The sequence below is a fragment of the Cucurbita pepo genome, chromosome LG15 (assembly GCF_002806865.2).
Source record: "Cucurbita pepo subsp. pepo cultivar mu-cu-16 chromosome LG15, ASM280686v2, whole genome shotgun sequence".
In the NCBI taxonomy this organism is placed as follows: Eukaryota; Viridiplantae; Streptophyta; class Magnoliopsida; order Cucurbitales; family Cucurbitaceae; genus Cucurbita; species Cucurbita pepo.
Window position 1 is genome coordinate 8,336,078 of NC_036652.1, and position 19,019 is coordinate 8,355,096.

Below are 19,019 nucleotides of genomic sequence, written 5' to 3' on the forward strand. Positions count from 1 at the left end.
ATTGGTTTCACAGTAAGAGAAGAAACCACAAGGTCCCACCCTTCTTCCTTCCTTCCTTCACTTTTCTCCATTATTATCCCCTTCAGATCTGGATATAGCTATGGCCATAGGATAATGGATGATGAAACACAAACATACAGAATCAGACAGAACACAACCCATTCAGCTCAACACAACAAAACAAAAACGATTCAGAGCATCATCATCACCATGATCCGACACATTTGTTGGTCAAAAAAGTATACACAATCAATCAAAATGAAACATAAATTTCTTTCTTTTTCTTCTTCAATAAATAGTAAAATGAAGAAACCCACTTGAAATTTACACAATCAAACAAAACGACAATCATGGGAATGAGAAACCTCACTTAAATTCCTCATCAGTGACATTAAATTATAATAATATCAGGAAAAAGCATACCAGGATACTCCCTAAAACCCGCATCCATGCTTCTTTCTTCCAATTTTTTTCCCTTTTTTTTCTTCTAAAACTTACAAAAAAAGAAATTAATTAATTAAAAAAAGAAAAAACGACAATATACTAACGGTTGGGTTGGTCATATGTTGTTGATGTTGTAACCTTTTTTTTTTTCCCTCTGTCTTCAGCAGTTAGAAAAATCCAAACGAACTCCTGCAGATACCTGAAAATACGGTTTATAAATTAATTAATTTCCCTATTATTTTTATTCCCAAAAATAAAATAAAAAAAAGACGGTCGATTTAAGTACTGTCATAATTCCCACGACTAAATTATGTGTTAGGTTTATGGTGGTCCCCACACGTGTGATGGGCGATCCTGATACGACGTCGCATTCGTTTCCCCAACCGGTGACTTGCACTGGCCGGTCACATGAGGAGGGGCATCATTGACTTTCTACCTAATGACACTCTCGGGTCAATCTTAAATAAAGGTTTAAAGTGTAGGGTCAACACGTGATACTATAGTGAGTTTCCGATTTTACCCTCAGATCATTCTTACCTTTTACGGCGGGGGTTAGTTCCTTTCGCGGTTATTCCCTCCAGGTCCTGCTGAAGATGCTTCTCAGCCGATTGCCGTTGAGTCGCTGCAGGGTCTTTTTAGCTCCGGCGATGTCCTTGTTCGTGAGATTCTGCAGGTGCTGGTAAGCTCCGGCGTCGATTAGTCTTTTCCGGCAGCCGTTGCTTCCGCCGGCGAGTACAGCCGTGATGATGGCTAGCGGGAATGTCTTGTTGACGACCTCGTTTTTTGGATCGAGCATTTGCATCAATCTCATCACGCTCTTCTCGTCCTTCATTAACTCTTTCCGATTTGATCGGACGGTCAATAGAGATGCTAGGGCTCCCACCGCCACCTCCTGAACTCCAGCCGGCTTCGGCATCTCCATTAGTTTCACCAACGAACCCATACAACTTCCAATCGCTCTCTTGTTTCCATCGCTGATTGATAAATTGGCAATCAGAGAGGCGGCGATTTGCTGCAGCACTAAGTTTCCGTGCTTCACTAATTCGCCGAGTTTCATTACAAATAATGTTGAAGATGATAGAATCCGAGCGACGGAATCGGAAACCGCAAGCGAGATAAGGGCTCGCAACGCGTTTGCGATCGTATCCGAACTCGGTGAGTCATGGATCAAATGTAATAATTTTTGTAACCCTAGTTCTTGGATTATCAGTGATCGGAAATACTCACCGGAGGCGGCTAATACTGCTATGGACATTGATGCCTTCTCCTGTGTGGCGGTTGTGCTCGAAATTAGAAACTGTAACAATACTGGAATCGCCCCTTCCTCGACGAGAGAGGTTTTGATATCTTCCACCGCCGTGACATTTCTAATCGCACCGACCGCTGAAGCCTGCAGCGGAGGGGTGCCTGATCGGCAGGCCTCAATTAAGACTGGCACGCCTCCATAAGCGGAAACGGCCCAAGCGTTTTCAGGGTCGACGGTGATGGCTTCGACCGCGGCGGCGGCTTTTTCCTTTAGATGTATTGATCCTGTTTCGAGAATCCTCAACAATGGGCCTAATCCTCCTTCTTCGAACACTCTTCTCCTCGATTCATCGCTGGCCGTGGAGAGAACGGAAACCGCAGAAGCCGCAATCTCTCGCACAGACGGATGAGCGTTGAAATCGAGCAAATGAATCAGATACCCAACGTTTCCCTCTTTGGCAACTAACCTAGCAGATTTCTCGTCCTGGTTCAAAAGCTGAACCAGAGATTCCAGAGCCTTCTTCTTAAACTCCATCCCTCCGATTTGCAACCGCGTGAAGAGATCCCTGATGAAAAACTCCGTATCGTCATTATTCGAACCCGGAACCGGCTGAGAAAGCACTAGCGCGTTGGATTGGTAAAGAACCCCAGATCTAAGCAACAAATCGAGGTCGTTGAGCTGGCTAGACAGAGAAGCAGACACCATATCCAAATCACTCTGCATATGAAGCTTCCCGCCGGAGAAGGCAGAATCGGAGCATTGGTCAGACAAGGACTTCAGCCGCTGAAGCGTCGAGAGGAGCGACGGGAGAATGGTTTGAACAAGTGGATTCTCCGACCAGTAAGGGGAATCCAAGATTTCAACGAGAGCAGAGTGAAGAGTTGAGAGCTTCGAATGGAGAACCTGCCACCGCCCGACGAAGGACCGGACATTGAGGGATGAAAGTAGTAGAAGCGAAACAATCTGAATGATGAGGTCGAGAAGTGCCTGGGAGGAGGAGTTGGACGGCAGCGGTGGAATGGGCGGTCCAGCGGTGGTCGGAGGCATTTACGAACAAGATTTTGATCGGAGCAGAACCCTAGAGAGCTTTGAAACAGGGGTGAGAAGCAGAGAACATGACAGAGAGGAGGGTTGCTTGGTGGGAAAGGAAAAAGGAAGATGGAGAGGGAAAATCGAAGTGCCTCTGACACAAAAAACGATACAGAAAAAGGGTTTGTTGGCGGAATCAAAAACACAATCAACGATGATAAGAGAGAGAGAGAGAAAAGCCTGTGAGGACATGAGGAGGATGAAAAGAGAGACGATGGTCACGCGGAGAAGACCGTGGAAATTCAACTGGGCCTTTTCTTATTGGGCCTAATGGGCCCGGTAATCCCTTTTTGACCAGCTTAACACATCAGCCCATCAAAATTTACTCCGCCCCATATAGAATTAAAATTTTATTTATTTTTTTAAAATTCATTTGAGAATAATTATAAAATAAAATAAAAAACCTAAATTTAAATCACTTTATTTATTTATATCAAATTGTGATAACATTCTTTTTTAATATAAAGTCAAATACAAATATTTAATTTTTAAGCGGTATCATAAATAACACCTTGAAACAAATGACCCCTAAGTTGACTTTTGTTTTTTTAATTATTTTCTATTCGTATCATCGACCGAAATTCAATTTATTAGTACGGAACGAAATTCAAATTTTTAATTTTTTAATGGATACATTAAAAAAAATTATCATCTTTTCATAATTAAAAAAAATATGCGTACAAAAATATAAATATTCATGATCAATTAAAATAATTTGTTGTGATTAAAAAAATAAGTCCATTCATAATTAATTTTCGCCTAATTTATTATATTTTTCATAATTTTTTTTTTATTATAGTCAATTTATTATAGATTTGGACGTAATTGAATCATACCCAAAAATTATCACATATTTTACATAATTTAGTCAATAATAATTATAATTATAATAAAATTGTTTGAAAAATTCTGAAAATACATTAAATGTTTATAGATGAAACATTTAGTTAATTTTATATTTTAAAAGGGCCTACAAAATAAATATTTTACATAAAAAATTTATTTTATTTAAAAAAGAACCAATATTTCTATCAAATTAATACGCCTTATCAAATAGAAAGTAAAAATTAACAATTTTTTTTTTCAAGAAAATAAAATCACATTTTAGCCCCAAAACTTTTTAGTTATTAAAATTCCAACTATATTTGTTTTTTAGAAATTACATTGTTTCCCCAAGGTAATAAAAATACAATGTTAAGCTATTGACAAAAGATCTGGAATTTATTTTTAATTAAAAAAAAAAATTCCAAAAAATGTGTGTCCTTCTCCTAAACCCTTCTTCTACCTCCATCGCCATTCGCTCTGCAACCAGAAAATCAATCAAGAAGAAGCCAACGAGCTGAAGAAGGCTTCACCCTCCAAAAATGGTGCACAAACCGTGGAGAATAATACCAAGGCCATTGCTCGAAACGGTCCTCAACAATCATTCACAGCACCACCGCGTCCCTCAACCTTTGATACTTCATGGCCCCAGAGGCGTCGGGAAAACCACTCTCATTCTCGAACGTACTGTTCTAATCTCTTTTTTTTCTGTAAATTTTCTATTGAATTGTTTGTCTAATGGTTCCTGATGTTTTCCAGGTCTTCTCGCTGACTGGAATAAAGGCCCCCACTTATCTGGATATGTGGATTTTGCTGAAACTATCAAAGATCATCACCCACTTCACGGCCAATCGTTTCCCTGGGCGTCGTGGTCGAATTGTCCGTCGCCATTAGTGTCGGATTGCAGAATTAAACTGGAAAGTTGCCTTGAATCCATGGCTGAGAAGGGCGTCAAATTAGGCAGTATAACATCCCATCAAATATTCACCACCATGAACAAGTGGCACGGCCTGAATACAGCCCTTCGCCGCGTACTTCATGGGGATAATGCTTCGAAAAGTGTTGTCTCGCGCAGAGCGTCAAGCTCGGCTCTGTGGGATCAAGCAGTTTTTGCACTATCTGCTCGATGTAATGCCGCTGAGGTTGATGGGGTTTTAGGATTGGGTGATGAAGGGAGGAGTTTATCAATTGAAGAAGCTTCTTATTTTAGAGAGTCTATTGTGGCGCTGAGATTGGCCAAGGAGGTGATCAAAATTCAGCATGGGTGGCGAGCTAAAGCTATTGCTGATCTGAATCGGACGCGTAGTTTTTCGTCGTCATTGGCACATTCCTGTACCGATTGGCCTTGTTTGTTGATAGAATTGCTGTCACAAGCCGCTGAAGTCGACCATTTTCAGGTAAACATATTTAAAACAATTTGAGTGCTGATGTAGTTTAATTAATATCGGTCCCTTGGTACAAATGAACCCCGACGTTCCAATTTTGTCTTCAAGGAATTTTAGGTTGAGGCTGCTCATTTTTGTAGTAATACAAGGCTTAGAAATGGGGATTACCTTACAATTTCATAATGGTTTTGATTTTTTTAAACATGTCGAAATATGTATGGAATTGGACTGTAACTTTTTTTTTTTTTTTTTGGTATGTTCTTGGCAGCCAAAATTAATTATTAACAATATAGATGTGTTACGAAATGCAAGTTTATCGGATGACGATACATCGGTATGTGGATCCATGTATCATGACAGCCTAGTGTGGAGAATAATTGCCCTTGGGGCAAATGAAAGGTGTCTTCCTGTTATACTTGTAACGTCAGATAGGTAAGGTTGATTGCCATACCCTTGAATTCTCTTATATATACTGCTTCAATCGTAAGAACTTTATAGAATGTAAATGCTGGGTACCCAATCGTATTATTAGTTATTCTATAATGAGAGAAAGCTAATCAAATAATGTCTATTTAAAAAATATTTAATATGAGGTTGATAATCCAGCATATTGCAGTAATCTACAGTGTGGTCTTTGTTTCTGGTCATCTGATCAATTTCAGTTGAATTTGGCTTTCATATTTAGCTATGTTTTCTTTGAATAAGAAACAATTTCGTTGATGGTATGAAAATATTTAGCTATATTTTAGGTATTTTTGACTCGCTCTTCATATTCATATACCCTATACAGAATCTAGTACTTTTCATCACTGCCTTCTTCTCCCTCTTGAACAGCTACTATTCGTACCGTGCTTACATGGATTTTGGATTTCCAGATATATTTATCTCACGAGAGGTACGGTTTGTATAACGAAGGTTGCACTAATTTATCCTTGTTTCAATATTTATGTCATTTTTCCAATTTCCAAGGCTCCCATTATGGGTGTTATTTAACTATGGTTGTAATATAATTTTGGTTCCTATACCTTGAAACTCATTCCATTTTCGTCCAAACAAAAATGTCCACTTTGTCCAAGACTTTCAGCCTTTGCCGTCTTATCCAATATGTTATTTTTTTTTTCTTGTTGTTACAAATGAATAAGTTAACCGTACCCTAGGCTGTTGGTTGATGACAGTTCAATATGGTTGAGATTAGTGGTAACTTAATGTGATACTGAGATCCTACTATTAAAATTGCATGCCTTCAAGATTTACAAGGTCTTGTTGCTTGGGCTTGATAATCAAAACAAAAATGGATCGCAGATGGAGATGGAAGTGTTAAGAATTTGTATAAAGAAATAGAGCAACTTCAATCTGACAACTTAAGCATTTGAGATTGATAGTACTTGGACAGGGCAAGAAAACCAATTAATGGACACAACCATACAGAAAACGATGGAATGTCTGTGTCTCGTTGTATTAACTTCCTCTTCTTTGATTGCATAAGCATCTGAATGCTTGGAGAGCTGTTATTCTAGAACAATCATTCTGTATCTCACCCTTTCAAGTTCGTTTGAGCTGTAGACCTTTGGATGGACTCCTCAAGAGGCTAAACTGCATATGGTTCCTGATTATTTCAGCAATGCAGAGGTAAGCAACTGATACGAATCCTAAAGAACTCTATTCTCGAGAGAGCTGTAATTGAAATGCAAAAGTTTAAATTTGATAAAGCAACCGAAGAGGAATGAATGTATGAGAAAATAATGTTATAAAGCTTCTTTGCTCTTGAAGCAAGTTTTTCAATCATTCAACTACAATAATTTATAGACTATATTTTTTCTCTCCAAATTGTAGTGGAAGCTGATTGCTGAGGTGCTTGGCCCAAACCCTCGACACTTATTTGAGCTTTATGCTCTGAAACAAAGCAATTACTTTAACAAAACGTAAGAGTGAGATGATTTATTTTTATTCTCATTACTGCAATACCTAGAAACTTTCTTGACACTTAGCTTCGTAGAGTCACAATAAGCTTTATCTAAGTGGTATTGTAATATGAAATGTTTGGCTGTTCTCGTTGCACAGCTAGTTCTCTAATTAAGTACGTTGATTACTAAATGGAAGCATTGCTTTCAATTTTGTGTTATGCATCCTTGTACCAGAAAGATAACTTAAATGTGCAGAAGTTCTACTGTACCAGAAAGTTAATTGAAATGTGAAGAACTCTTTCATTTATTCCATGAAAGTATAGTTTTTCTTTTTTAAAAAGATATTACATCGGATATTTGGAAATTCATTATTTGAAGACATTCTTTTCCTTTTCATAGAATCCACTGGAACTTTTTTAAATGGTTCAGTCTCTGCTTATATGGAGTGTTTGGTTCAGATAAAATGGAAAGTTGATTCTACATTGCATTTGATTATGACTGAACTTTATGTTTGGCTAAAGGGCAACGGATCATAATTTTGGCACAATCGAGGATATAGTAGATGCATACTTGGCATACTTGCAAGTAAGTATATGAAAACAGACTTGCCTAATGTTCTTTTACTGTTTACCAGTCAACTGATTGTTGACTTGCTATGTTCTCATTATCGTCCCCATTGTTTGTATGTTATTAGATGATAGTATATATCTAATACTCTTTGGCTGAAAGATATTTAGATTGAGTAAAATTTCTGTCAATAGCTTGTTATTGTGCATAATTCTCATTTCATCTTCTGGGAATTGAAGTATTAGGGTTAGATGAAGCAGAGAATCCATTACTGTCCCTGTTATAATAATTCCACATGAAAGTTTGGAGATGATTTCTGGTGTATTGGACCTATTAATTAGCTTAAGTAGCCCATGTCTATGTTTTATTTTCATGTTCTTCTTCAGACAGTTTATTTCTATAATGATGCCTGCACGGTATTTTTTATCCCTTATCTCTATCAACTGCACAAAACTTAGTTTATGGATCTTCTACCTATTTAAAGGTGACAGTGGTAAATCCTGCCATGGATAGAGCGCTAGCACTCCTGCAAGCACGTGTTGTTGATGTGCAAAATGGATTGGTTCCAAAAGATAAATTACGATTTGGTGCACCTTGGAGGCATCCTCCTCGGAGTGATGATCCACGTTTGAGCTTGGACTGGGCAAAGATTCAGCTGATGGATTTTGTGCATTCTCTTGTGGATGCAGAATTTGGGGTAGCTATTTGTGTTTTGGTGCAAAAATTGTTAGTTGTAAATGCTTCCTATTGTGTTGCATATCCCTTGAATCATATTTCACGTGTGCATCAGAGAAGAGGTTTTTGGGTCTTAGCAGGTGTAGGATTACTTTGTTCATTCTTCTTTGCTATCATCTTTTATCCAACCGTTGTGATAATTTAATATATAGTTTCTTATGCTTATATGTGAAATTTTATAGATTAAAACAATTTCAATGTTAAAATTGACCAAAAAAGACTTAAATGAGTTTTCAGATTTATTTATTGTAAAAGATAAAATCTTAGTTGAGTGAAAATAAAACTAAAAAAGATGGGATAGAGATTAGGATAGAAGATAACAGTAAGCATATTTAATTAAAACTTGACTGTCTCAAGAAGTTCCTCGTAATATTTGATTACAGGTGGGATACTTTTTTTTTTTAGCTTAGGTGGGATGCCTTTTATAATTGAACTTCTTGAGCATTATTAGAATATTTTTTTCCCTTCTTCTTTTAGATGTCCTCTGTACTAAAACTATTATGTTGGTCTTTATTCCTCATTTAAATTTCCACACCTGTCGTTAGGTGAACTATCTTGCCGACTGTAGCCTTGAGATTTTTGATGATCCTTCTGCTGTTGCCTTGGCTGAGGTTAGCCTTCTTCCACTAATGATTTTTTCTTATTTATGAGTTTTATAATCATATCGACATTTGTATGGTTCACATAATTTTTGGTTTCACAGAAGTTCTTAACTACTTACTATTTTAACAAAGCCGTTAAGTTCTACTTCTGGCATTGTACCTTATGTTTTTCTTTAGTTTGGCAAATTATATTTGACTTAAATGTTTGCTACTTTTGCCCCTTTTTGAAAAATAGAAACCTAATTTAGATTAGTTTTCTCCATCTACTTGGGTTATTATTTGATATAGCAAAAAAATTCTTTTATTTGTGTGTGTTCTCCAACGTCATAATCTGTTTGGGCTAACAACGGTTCTTAAAAAATTTGTGAGTAAACTGAAATTACTCCCCGAGTAGGTTTTACTAAATGGTGATATATTGGTAATACCAAACTGCATAGGATAGGATTTGTTTTATTATTCATGTTATTCTACGGCTGCTATCTAATTCTAAATGTTTTTTCCTCGTGATCTTTCTCGCCTCTTGAAGGTCGGTTTGCTTTATGCTCAACGGGATCCGTCCTTCATGCGACCAATATCTAGAGGGATTCAAAGATGTCTAGTGCGATGGTAAGTGGACCTTCTTGTCTGTTATACCGCAGGGAGAAGCTTTAATATGAATTTCAATGGAAATTTTCTATTGTTCTTCAGGCTTGTCCAACAGCAATTTCAACTTAGTTCCAGATGTCGTCTTCAGTATCTCTGGCAGAGAATTATACGTGGACGTAGCTATCGCCATCTGATGTTAGAAGTGGGATATAAATAGACCCTGTAATAAGGTGAGCATTTTAAATTTACTAATTCTTTTAGTGTAATACTATTGGTCAGGTCAATAGACCGGATATCTACGGGGCTTCTTCCCCTGACGACTCTGGTGTGGCATGTATGAGGTCTGATTGAATGACTATATTTCAATTATTGAACAAATTTTATTTTTCCTTGGCACCATCCATTAAAAAAATGCCTCAACTATAAGTAGGAAAATGAACTCGAAGAAAAGAAAAGAAAAGAAACTTTAAGTGGGAAAATAACATTCAAGGAAAGTTAATTAACATCTAACTTAAATTGTCATTTAAGCCTTCCCACAACCTATCTATCTTGGGTCCCATTGGGCAGTGATCCCAAGAACGTGTCCTTTTGTAATCCAATGTTGGAAAATGTTCAAAAGCGATTGTTTTGCTAGAAAAGGGCTATCTTTTCTGAGAGGGAAGGTTAACTCTTGTCCATTTGGTGTTGAGTTGGATCCCTACGTATTTCCTTTCCTTGTTTAGAATTCCAGTAGCAGTGAACAAAAGCAATGAAAAAATTAGGAGGGATCCTTTACGGGAAAGTAGAGTTCCCTCACTCCACAAGTCCATATCATTCATTTCTTCAAAAGTATAGGTTCCATGTAGCCAAGGGAAGAGAAACCAAAGAAGCGGCATTGCGTTGTGATTGAAAGAAGAAAAAAAATGACAAATTAGAATCGAGAAGAAGAGTTCTCATTTTGAACTTTTCCCTTGAACTGAATTTTGCGTCTATTACCCAGGGAAAACTTGCTTGGAATTATCAACGAGTTTTTCCCCTTCCTTTCCTTCCCTCCTTTCTTTCTTTCTTTTTTAACTGTGAATGTTTAGACTAGCTCACTGGTACCTGATTGATTCTATAGGGTAATAACATGATCCTAAATATTTGGCATTGTGAAGCTTGTAAGTTTTTTAATAACTTCGCTAAATGTCACCAAGGTTCAACCCACAACCACAATCATTTCTGTCTGGATTCACAACTTGGCCCTAGATCAGGTTCAATGGAAACTTCTACGCGTACTGCTTTTTTGGCGTCTAGTATCTGAGTTTGTACGTTGTTGAAGCATGTTGTGCCTTTGGTCAATAATTTTATTCTAAAAGTTGTGGTTATTTTCTTTCAGGTATTCTTTAACAATGGCATATTCAGAAGAGGGCAGGAAGTTACACCTGAGGGTTTTTAATACAGAAATGTAAGCTTCTCATTGCATGAACAAATTACTGCTGTGGTTTGCGTTTTTTAGCGTTGGAGTTTCTTACAACCATTTACCCCCTTTCTTTTTGGGGTTTGGATATGGCCTTCATTGACACACTGTCACGTACAGCTGATATGTATACGTGGGAACACATTGATTATGGTGGAGTTTCACCCACCTATGATCATACATTCAGTTTGAACAAATTCCTTTGCCTTGATCATTTCTTATTCATGATGATGGAATTTGAATTGTATGCATATCCTCGGTTTCTTAGTAAAAAAAAAAAAAAAATTGTATGCATATCCTTGGTTTCTTACTAAAAAATTGTATGCATATGGGAAAAAAAAAAAAAATACTCTCGCATTTCTAGAAACTACTAAGGTTTTTCACTGGTTCTCTTACGTGAAAATGGGGCCTTCAGTAATGTGGAGCATTATTTACTATATTGTGTAAGATATAACTCGAACTCTTACTACCTGGGCACACTATTTTCTTATTAATTCTGAGTTTCTTGTTGGCATACAGGTACGGATAGATTTAGGGACTGACATAATAATTTCAATATAAGGTTAGAGCTTCCTTCCTTGATTTCTCATATGGCATGTGATCACTCTTTAAATAGAACGTCTTCCCTTTTTTCAAACCCAGAATTAGTTCAATATTGGTAAATTTTATTCATGATTAATTTGGGATATATATGGATTACCGAACTTAGTGACCAATGTTCCCTCGTTGGTGCCAATTGTTTAACCTTAATGTTATCAGTTTCACTTGTAATGAATCTAATTAATGTTGAAATTTTTTGTTTGATTGCAGGAACAGAGCTTCCAGGTGCAGCTGTGATACTAACATGTGGAGTATTTATTCAATTTTCGAACTGGAAGGTTTTCATTGAAATCTGTGTATTCAAGAATTTTTAGAATCGTAGATATATATATCTGTAGACATTCATTATGGGGGCATAATAAGAGAAAAGTGGCCTTTTCTTGGGAAGGGAGGTAAAGATCAATATGGGATTGGTTGAATATGCATTTTCTTTTCATAGAAATGAAATTACTTGAAAGATGTGCAAAGAAACAGCTTTTTTGGAGCAACTGTTCACCTTTATTTCATTAGGCCCAATTTCAACTTTTTGCACAAAAGGTGCCCCTCAAATTAAGTAGGAAGGAGAAGAAACGTGCCGGATTTATTGGCTTTTTTCTTCTTTTTCTTAGATTAACTCTGGCCGCAAAGCAGCAGAAAATTGCCATGATTATAGGTGTAGAAACTACCCTGCACACTGGCCTCAATTAAGAAGGAAGTGGCCTCTCCCTTCCAAGTTTACTTAAAGTAGAGCTCCTTAAATTAGAAGAGTAGGACAGCAGTAAAACTTCGTATGAGCTATCATGTTCATTTGAGAACATCACCTCTCGATATGAGTACATGGTTTTGATGTTCAAATAAAACCCCTTGTAATGTCTAGAAGGTGTCACTTCAAGAGTCTTTTTCTCAGAAGTAGATTTGTGTTTGAAAGGGTTTTAAGCTTAGAAATGGGAGAGATGATGATCCCCCCTCAACACTATCATGTGTTCATGTGTCAACTATCCCAAAGATTATTCTGTATTAACAATTGTTTTTTTGCAGGCTGAATACTTTGAGATTATGTTGTTTTGGAGGGTGGGTTTTGTGGGGTGGAGGGTTCAAACCTCTTTGCTCAGGTTTAGCCGGCCAGTAGTTGAAGAGGGAAACAAAACATTCCTGGTAAAGGTGTAGAATCTTCTCTCAAGTAGATATGTTTTAAAACTTTGAGGAAAAGCCCAAAAGGAAAAGTCTAAATAAGACAATATCGGCTAGCGATAGGCTTGGGTTGTTATAAATGGTATCAGAGCCCGACGCTAGGCAGTGTGCTAGCAAGGACGTTGGGCTTTTCAAGGAGATGGATTGTGAGATCTCACATTGGTTGTAGAGGGAAACGAAACAGTTCTTATAGGTGTGGAATACTTTCCCTAGTAGACACGTTTTAAAATCATGAGACTGATGATAATACTAAATAACGGGCCAAAACAAACAATATCTACTAGGGGTGGGCTTAATTTGTTAGAGTACATTATACACCATTTCTATTTAATTCCAGGCCTAGAAGAGTAAACATAGTATTCTCACCAGACAGGGTTAGCTTGAATGGCGCATTGGTCTTCATTTCCCGCACACATAGTAGAACTAATTTGAATTAGTTACTTTCCAACCCACCTGAAGTCTTTGCGAGTGATAGAGATAGAGTGAAGAGTTAGAGTTAGAGAGAGAGAAGGAGATGTCAATTGTCAAGAGCGCAATCAAACATGGCGGGTCCCCTTTTCCATATAGATCGAGATCGATGCCTGCACGTTTATTGCTTTACTCTCTCTTCTTTGCCTGCCGCGGCGCTCCCCCCTCCACTCCAATGCCAACCACGAAGTCTTTGATCATTCAGCTCATTCAATTCAGCTACACAAACTCTCCTTAGACCCAACTTCTTCTGTAGAACAGATATTGAATGGACTGAACGGCGGACATGGCATGGCCCTTCGTTTCACTTCTCAGCTGCTCTGTTCTTCATCACCACTCGACCATGGCGGACATTTTCCAGCTCTGCTAATGAAATCCTATCCCTGAAGATCTACAGAACCAAAAACTGGTTGGTAAGATTGTTCTCTTTTTCACTATAAAAACCCACTTTTCCTTTCCTGTTTTTCCTTGTTCTTTGATCTGAAATGATATTGTATGTGGCATTCTTCTGTCTGGGTATCTCTGGTTTGTTTTTGTCCTTTCTGGGTGTTCTTTGTATCAGACCGGTAGCTTGAGGTAATTTGAAAAGGGTATGGAGCGGCAAAATGGAGGGCGGAGATGGGCCAATTTGAAGCAACGGCTAGGATTGAAGGGGATGGGGTGCTGTGGAGGTTCATGGAGTCCGACGTCGTCGACTTTGACGATGATTGAAGGCTTAAGCTTAAGCCGCCATGGAAGTAGCCGCAGCCATAGAGAAGATGGGGCTCGGAGCTCTGCGTCTTCCGGTGTAAACTTGGCGATGGCTCTTGCGGCGGAAAGAAATTTGAGGACCGACGAAGGAGGACCCACTGGCGCCGGTGATGTGAAATCACTGATGAGATTATTTGAAGAAATGGACGGTGGGGATTGGAAGACAAAAAGAAAGGAGAGTGAGAATACCGGTGATTGGATGTGCTGCGTTTGCATGGAGAGGAGTAAAGGTGCTGCCTTTATTCCCTGTGGACACACCTTCTGTAGGGTATGTTCTAGGGAATTATGGCTTAACAGAGGCACGTGTCCTATTTGCAACCGTTCGATCATTGAGATTCTTGATATTTTTTAAATTTGTAACATTTTCGTAAATTATTCTCTCTATGTGATTTTTGTGTTCTTTATGGGGTTTCCCTCCTTTTTTTCCCTTCTGAAATGCTGGTAGGTTAAGGAACTAATCATAGTAAAGGAGGAGAATAGTCTTGGTCAATTGTTGGTTTGCGCACCTGGATCGACCTTGTGCCATTTCGAACTAAGAGAGGCGAAAAGAGCTGAATTACTCGCACGATAATTGTGCGCACGAGTGTGGTGCTAAGGTAGAGCTATGTAAGTTATAGTTAAGATTGTCGATGATTTTCTCTATTTATCGGAGAAGTTATTATGATTGATTTATTGCTTCGGAAGATTAATAATTTGCTAATCTCGAAAGAGATGGAGGTGTCACTTATAATGGTAACTTCATTTGCCTAATTGGAAGGGTATGAAAAGAAGGGGCTATGAGTGCAACATAAGATGGAAGAAATTGTTATGGTTGAGACGAAAGAAAATAAAAGGTCTGTTTGAGACCAAACGTGAGTATAAATGTTAGTAATCCTCAACCATTGATCAATAGCAAATGTCGTTGCTTGGGATGACTTAGACGGGTTGACCAAGCAAGTCTAGCAAATGTCGTTGCTTGGGATGACTTAGACGGGTTGACCAAGCAAGTCTCATCAAGAATGTGCATTAAAATTTTCAGACATATAGCAACACGAAACACCCTAAAACTTGACTCCACAAATAATAAGGAAACTGAAAGTTTCACAAAAGAGGATCAAGATCCTCCTCCTACCGAAGAAAAGAAGATACATCACTTTGGATGTAGAATTACGGAAGAACATGGCTAGTCATGATCATGGATGTTCACTCTAGCAACAACTTAAGATTTTGCCGAGCAAAACAAATATGACTGTTTAGACGAATTGAAGTCGTTATCAAACTCTTTCTCTATGCATCTCCTTCGTCACAATCCTCTATCTTCTAAAATTACTTGAAAAACTATCTCATATTTTAGTCAAGGGTTGAAAGGAAAATCTTGAAAAGTATTAGGACAATTTTGAGACAAAAAAGTAGAGAGATGATGTTTGGAAAAGTGTAAATGGTGTGTAAAGGTTTGTAGGGACTTAGCCATGCGTGATGACAAGAACCGCACTTAGAGGCCCTTTGCTGCCCACACCATGCAAGACTCAACTGCATGGGGTATGTATCTTCATAATAATGGTACCACCGGGAGTGCTAATAATGGGATGCTTTTTTCATTAGAAAATGCTTAAAATGGGAACTGAAGAGAGAGATCTAATGTTAATTGCATGTAAATATACAAATACAAAGGAGTGAGGGGGTAGTAATCACTTGAACCAAATGTGAGGCCTAAAGAATAGAGTGACAAGTAATTAGAGACCACTGAAAGGTGAAAACAGCTTCGGAATGCTTCATCTATTCAAATTTATTGGGCATCTTCTTCTTCTTCCACTAATGAACATCCTCCACACCAGACACAGCCTTACAAGACAATTACCTTTCGGAACATCAAAATGATGACGGCAAATACTTAAACCCTGAAATGTCAAATAGTTCGATGAATCTCTGATCTGAAACTCTTGCCTTCGCAGCCGCAAACCTCTGGTACTCATCGAAGACTGACGATAGGCACCATTTCTGCAACTTTCTGAAGCATCCCACCACGCAACCAGTTCGGTGCTGGAGAGTGACAAATAAGTTGAAGCTATTAGAAACTCGATAGGGACCGTTTGTGTATATGTTAAATTCACAGCTCAACTCAAAAATTTAAGATAATGGGTTACAATGTATCTATCAAAATCACTACTGAACTTAAAAGTTTAAACGGATGGATTATGGTACATTTAGTTATATATCAATAAGGTACATACCTTCCCTCGCTTGCAATGGATTAAAACTGGGCGATTCCTCACATCTGCATGGTGAAGAGAAATGCTATAACATTTAAAGCGAACTACTACTAATCCAGCCTCATTGGAGATTTAAAATGGAAGTATGATAGGTACCGAGAATAACTTTAAGTGCCTCTCGAATTGTAACGTCTGGAATGTTCACAAAAGGCTCCTGCATTTAATTTCAACAACAAAATGATCAGCTCTCTTTTACAGTAGTATCATCAATGGAGTCCTATTCCTACTATTACAGTGTTCTATGAGTTCCAGCTATTAAAAAGTAGCATTGGCATGACACTAAAACAAAGCAAGGAATGGAGGACGCACCCTCTTGAGTTCTCCAAAATGTTAGGATTTCTATGGGTTTTTGCCAACAATAAGCATTCAGTTGACAATAGGTACATGTCAAGAAAACAAAGCAACTTCATCCAACTTCTCAAAGGAACATGGAGACCTTATAAGCAATGGAGAAGTTCAAAATGAAGCCTAACGCCCCTTCTCTCACGCAACCCCCACATAGGTAAAAGTGAAGATATCATCCCTTAATGAAAATATGTTGCAAACAACCTAAGTTCACCGCTAGTAGATATTATCCACTTTTGTCAGTTATTTATCGTAGTTAGCCTCACGATTTTAAAACGCGTTTGTTAGGGAGAGGTTTCCACACCCTTATAAAGAATGTTGGTCTCACAATCCACCCTCCTTGAGGGCCAAGGTCCTCATTGGCACACCGCCCCATGTCTAACTTTGATACCATTTGTAATAGTCTAACCCCACCGCTAACAGATATTGTCTAGTTTGGTCTATTACGTATCGTCGTCACCCCCACAGTTGGTCGTCACCCTCACAATTTCAAAACAGGTCTGCTAGAGAGAGGTTTCCACACCCTTATAAGAATGTTTCGTTTCTCTTTCCGACCGAGGTAGAATCTCACCTATGTACTTATAATCACCACAAGACTAGTAGCCCAATGCAATGATAAATGATGATGATCAAACAACCAGCTCTCCTCTCTTTCTCTGTTTTTATTCTCGCTTTTATGTCTGTGTGTGTTTCTGTCTGAGTTAAACAAGACCAGAAAGTTTTCAAAAGTGTAAGTTTAATTGTTGGCAAACTGACTTCAAAACGTTGAGAAGATATGCATTTCAGAAACATCTGGGATAGCATTAATGTCGGATCAAATTTCATACCAAAGAGTACATTTGATCAGCGCTCATATCCAAATTCCTCATACACTCGAGAATCATGTTTACATATGCATCAACCTTGTCTGAACCCGCCTAGACAAATATACACAAGCTAAATTTTGTTAGCTAAATCCCAAGAAACAGTTTTCATAAACGCGTAGAAGCAGTCAAAAGCCACCAATTAAACTAAGATGTAAAGTACTCTTAAGAGACTCAGCATCAAATTTACCAAAACCAAACCATATGTTATTATTAGAAACAACTTAAAGCTAAGAGTGGTTCTAATCTCTCTAGTAAATTCATATGCATACAGAGCATAATAACAAAAATCACTTTAAACGAAGCTTCTCCTGAGATATGGAAACTGAAATTTGACATAAAAGGTCAAATATCAAATTCATTGAAGCATCACAAAACAGCAAATTAGAACAGAAAAGCCGTCGCTCTCATTAAGATATCAAATCATAGACAAACAGACAAAAACTATACCTCTCAGTAATGATTATTTCGATGAAGTAAAACTTCAAAAAGGGAAAAAAAAACTTGAAAAATAGGAACAAGAGAACGAACCTTAGAGCCTTCAATTCCGAATTGAAACAATCGGATCCCATTGGACTTGAGAAAATCCACGCTGACCTCAGGATATGGCTCGGGGCAAAGACATCTGCAATATCCGATCAAAAACAATCAGTTCAAATTCAATCGTCGATTATCACTCAAAACAAAAAACAAAAAGAAGAGATCAGGCGAACAGAACAGAAAAACTAAAGCAACAAACAACAAATCAGTAGGAAAAGTCCTACATAATCGAACGAAGGCCTAAGGTCTGCAAGAAGGAGAAGTTGGAAGAGTCGGGGAAGCCGGAGCGGAAAATGCCATTGTCAACAACGGCGAAGTTCAGGGGAGGAACGACGAGGTCATCTCCGGCATTCTCGCAGCCATCTCCATTGACGACAGCAGGCGTGGAAAGAGTTGGATGGAGATGGTCGGAGTCATCATCGGCGTTTAGGGAACTGCGTATTTGGTCCGAGTGTTGGGACTGGCGGTCGAGTGTCATGACGGTGTGAAAGAAGATGCAGTGTAGTGGAAAAATGGAGATCGGCTTGGGAGGAAAAATATTCAGACGGCGGAAGAACTTGGATTCGTTCCGGTTCCAACTCCGATTCCGATTCCGATTCCGTTCCCGATGAACACTTTTCCCTCGCTTAATTCGGAAACTATTTCGACAGTTGAAAGAAAAAAGAGCGAATCGGTGGACCAAGTAAGTTGGTTATATCGGGAATTGCCACTTCTCTTAACCCCTCCTTTTATACTACAAAACCCCCTTTTTTTTTTTTTTTTTTATAATTATTTTAAAAACATAATAATATATTCCACATTTTTTATTAATAAATTTATCACACATAAAATTAAATTTATTTTTTACATTTATAATAAAATAATTTTAAAATAAACTTAAATAAAATGATATTAACATTTCCGTGATTGAAAAATAAAGGGTATCTGAGACAATTACGTGCCGTGTCATGTATATATATCATTTTTTTCAACGGAACCCATCAATATTTTAACGAAAAACAATAATTCAAATATAGGCATATCAATTATTATTCAAATAAAAATATTTCGTCAGATCAACCATCGTTATATTGAGTTTCGGTTTTTTCAACTCTCTACAGATGTCAACGGATTTAGTGGGATAAGAAGCTACAAGGGTCGATAATATTTCACCGATGCTTTCTAATCATCAACAGAGCACCATTGACATTCGATCCCGACCTGAGAAAAGTTCGTCG

The 19,019-nt window shown here is 37.9% G+C and overlaps 4 protein-coding genes across 5 annotated transcripts; 2 read left to right on the forward strand and 2 right to left on the reverse strand.

Annotated features, from left to right (window-relative positions):
- Positions 1–255: 255 nt before the first annotated feature.
- Positions 256–3,006, reverse strand: LOC111776258 (armadillo repeat-containing protein 3-like). Its single transcript, XM_023655661.1, has 2 exons — positions 982–3,006; positions 256–643 (listed from the first exon to the last, which is right to left on the reverse strand). Exon 1 carries the CDS (start codon positions 2,735–2,737, stop codon positions 1,013–1,015), a length of 1,725 nt encoding a protein of 574 aa, XP_023511429.1. The 5' UTR covers positions 2,738–3,006; the 3' UTR covers positions 256–643; positions 982–1,012.
- A 992-nt stretch (positions 3,007–3,998) lies between these two features.
- Positions 3,999–11,906, forward strand: LOC111811943. The gene is made up of 14 exons (XM_023699016.1): positions 3,999–4,285; positions 4,361–4,998; positions 5,255–5,418; positions 5,821–5,881; positions 6,550–6,615; positions 6,820–6,908; positions 7,412–7,475; positions 7,942–8,154; positions 8,738–8,803; positions 9,321–9,400; positions 9,482–9,609; positions 10,737–10,805; positions 11,337–11,379; positions 11,628–11,906. The coding sequence occupies exons 1-11, from the start codon at positions 4,144–4,146 to the stop codon at positions 9,594–9,596; spliced, it is 1,698 nt and encodes a 565-aa protein (XP_023554784.1). The 5' UTR covers positions 3,999–4,143; the 3' UTR covers positions 9,597–9,609; positions 10,737–10,805; positions 11,337–11,379; positions 11,628–11,906.
- An 812-nt stretch (positions 11,907–12,718) lies between these two features.
- Positions 12,719–14,471, forward strand: LOC111776521 (RNA-binding protein MEX3B-like). 2 transcript variants are annotated; one of them, XM_023655991.1, is made up of 2 exons: positions 12,719–13,464; positions 13,618–14,471. In XM_023655991.1, exon 2 carries the CDS (start codon positions 13,648–13,650, stop codon positions 14,155–14,157), a length of 510 nt encoding a protein of 169 aa, XP_023511759.1. In that variant the 5' UTR covers positions 12,719–13,464; positions 13,618–13,647; the 3' UTR covers positions 14,158–14,471. The 2 variants fall into 2 exon arrangements, with proteins under 2 accessions (XP_023511759.1, XP_023511758.1); XM_023655990.1 differs by having other exon boundaries at positions 12,724–13,468.
- Positions 14,472–15,357: 886 nt separating this feature from the next.
- Positions 15,358–18,486, reverse strand: LOC111811868 (probable tyrosine-protein phosphatase At1g05000). Its single transcript, XM_023698905.1, has 6 exons — positions 18,027–18,486; positions 17,794–17,887; positions 17,227–17,316; positions 16,151–16,208; positions 16,016–16,059; positions 15,358–15,824 (listed from the first exon to the last, which is right to left on the reverse strand). Exons 1-6 carry the CDS (start codon positions 18,278–18,280, stop codon positions 15,654–15,656), a joined length of 711 nt encoding a protein of 236 aa, XP_023554673.1. The 5' UTR covers positions 18,281–18,486; the 3' UTR covers positions 15,358–15,653.
- Between the last annotated feature and the right edge of the window lie 533 nt (positions 18,487–19,019).

Coding starts and splice junctions, on each gene's coding strand:
- LOC111811943 (XM_023699016.1), top strand. CDS start 4,144: ATGGTGCACAAACCGTGGAGAATAATACCAAGGCCATTGCTCGAAACG. Junction 5,419..5,820: donor ATACTTGTAACGTCAGATAG/GTAAGGTTGATT, acceptor CCTCTTGAACAG/CTACTATTCGTACCGTGCTT. Junction 8,155..8,737: donor TTGTGGATGCAGAATTTGGG/GTAGCTATTTGT, acceptor ACCTGTCGTTAG/GTGAACTATCTTGCCGACTG.
- LOC111776258 (XM_023655661.1), bottom strand. CDS start 2,737: ATGCCTCCGACCACCGCTGGACCGCCCATTCCACCGCTGCCGTCCAAC.
- LOC111811868 (XM_023698905.1), bottom strand. CDS start 18,280: ATGACACTCGACCGCCAGTCCCAACACTCGGACCAAATACGCAGTTCC. Junction 17,317..17,793: donor TCGGAATTGAAGGCTCTAAG/GTTCGTTCTCTT, acceptor ATATTTGTCTAG/GCGGGTTCAGACAAGGTTGA. Junction 16,060..16,150: donor GGCACTTAAAGTTATTCTCG/GTACCTATCATA, acceptor TTCACCATGCAG/ATGTGAGGAATCGCCCAGTT.
- LOC111776521 (XM_023655991.1), top strand. CDS start 13,648: ATGGAGCGGCAAAATGGAGGGCGGAGATGGGCCAATTTGAAGCAACGG.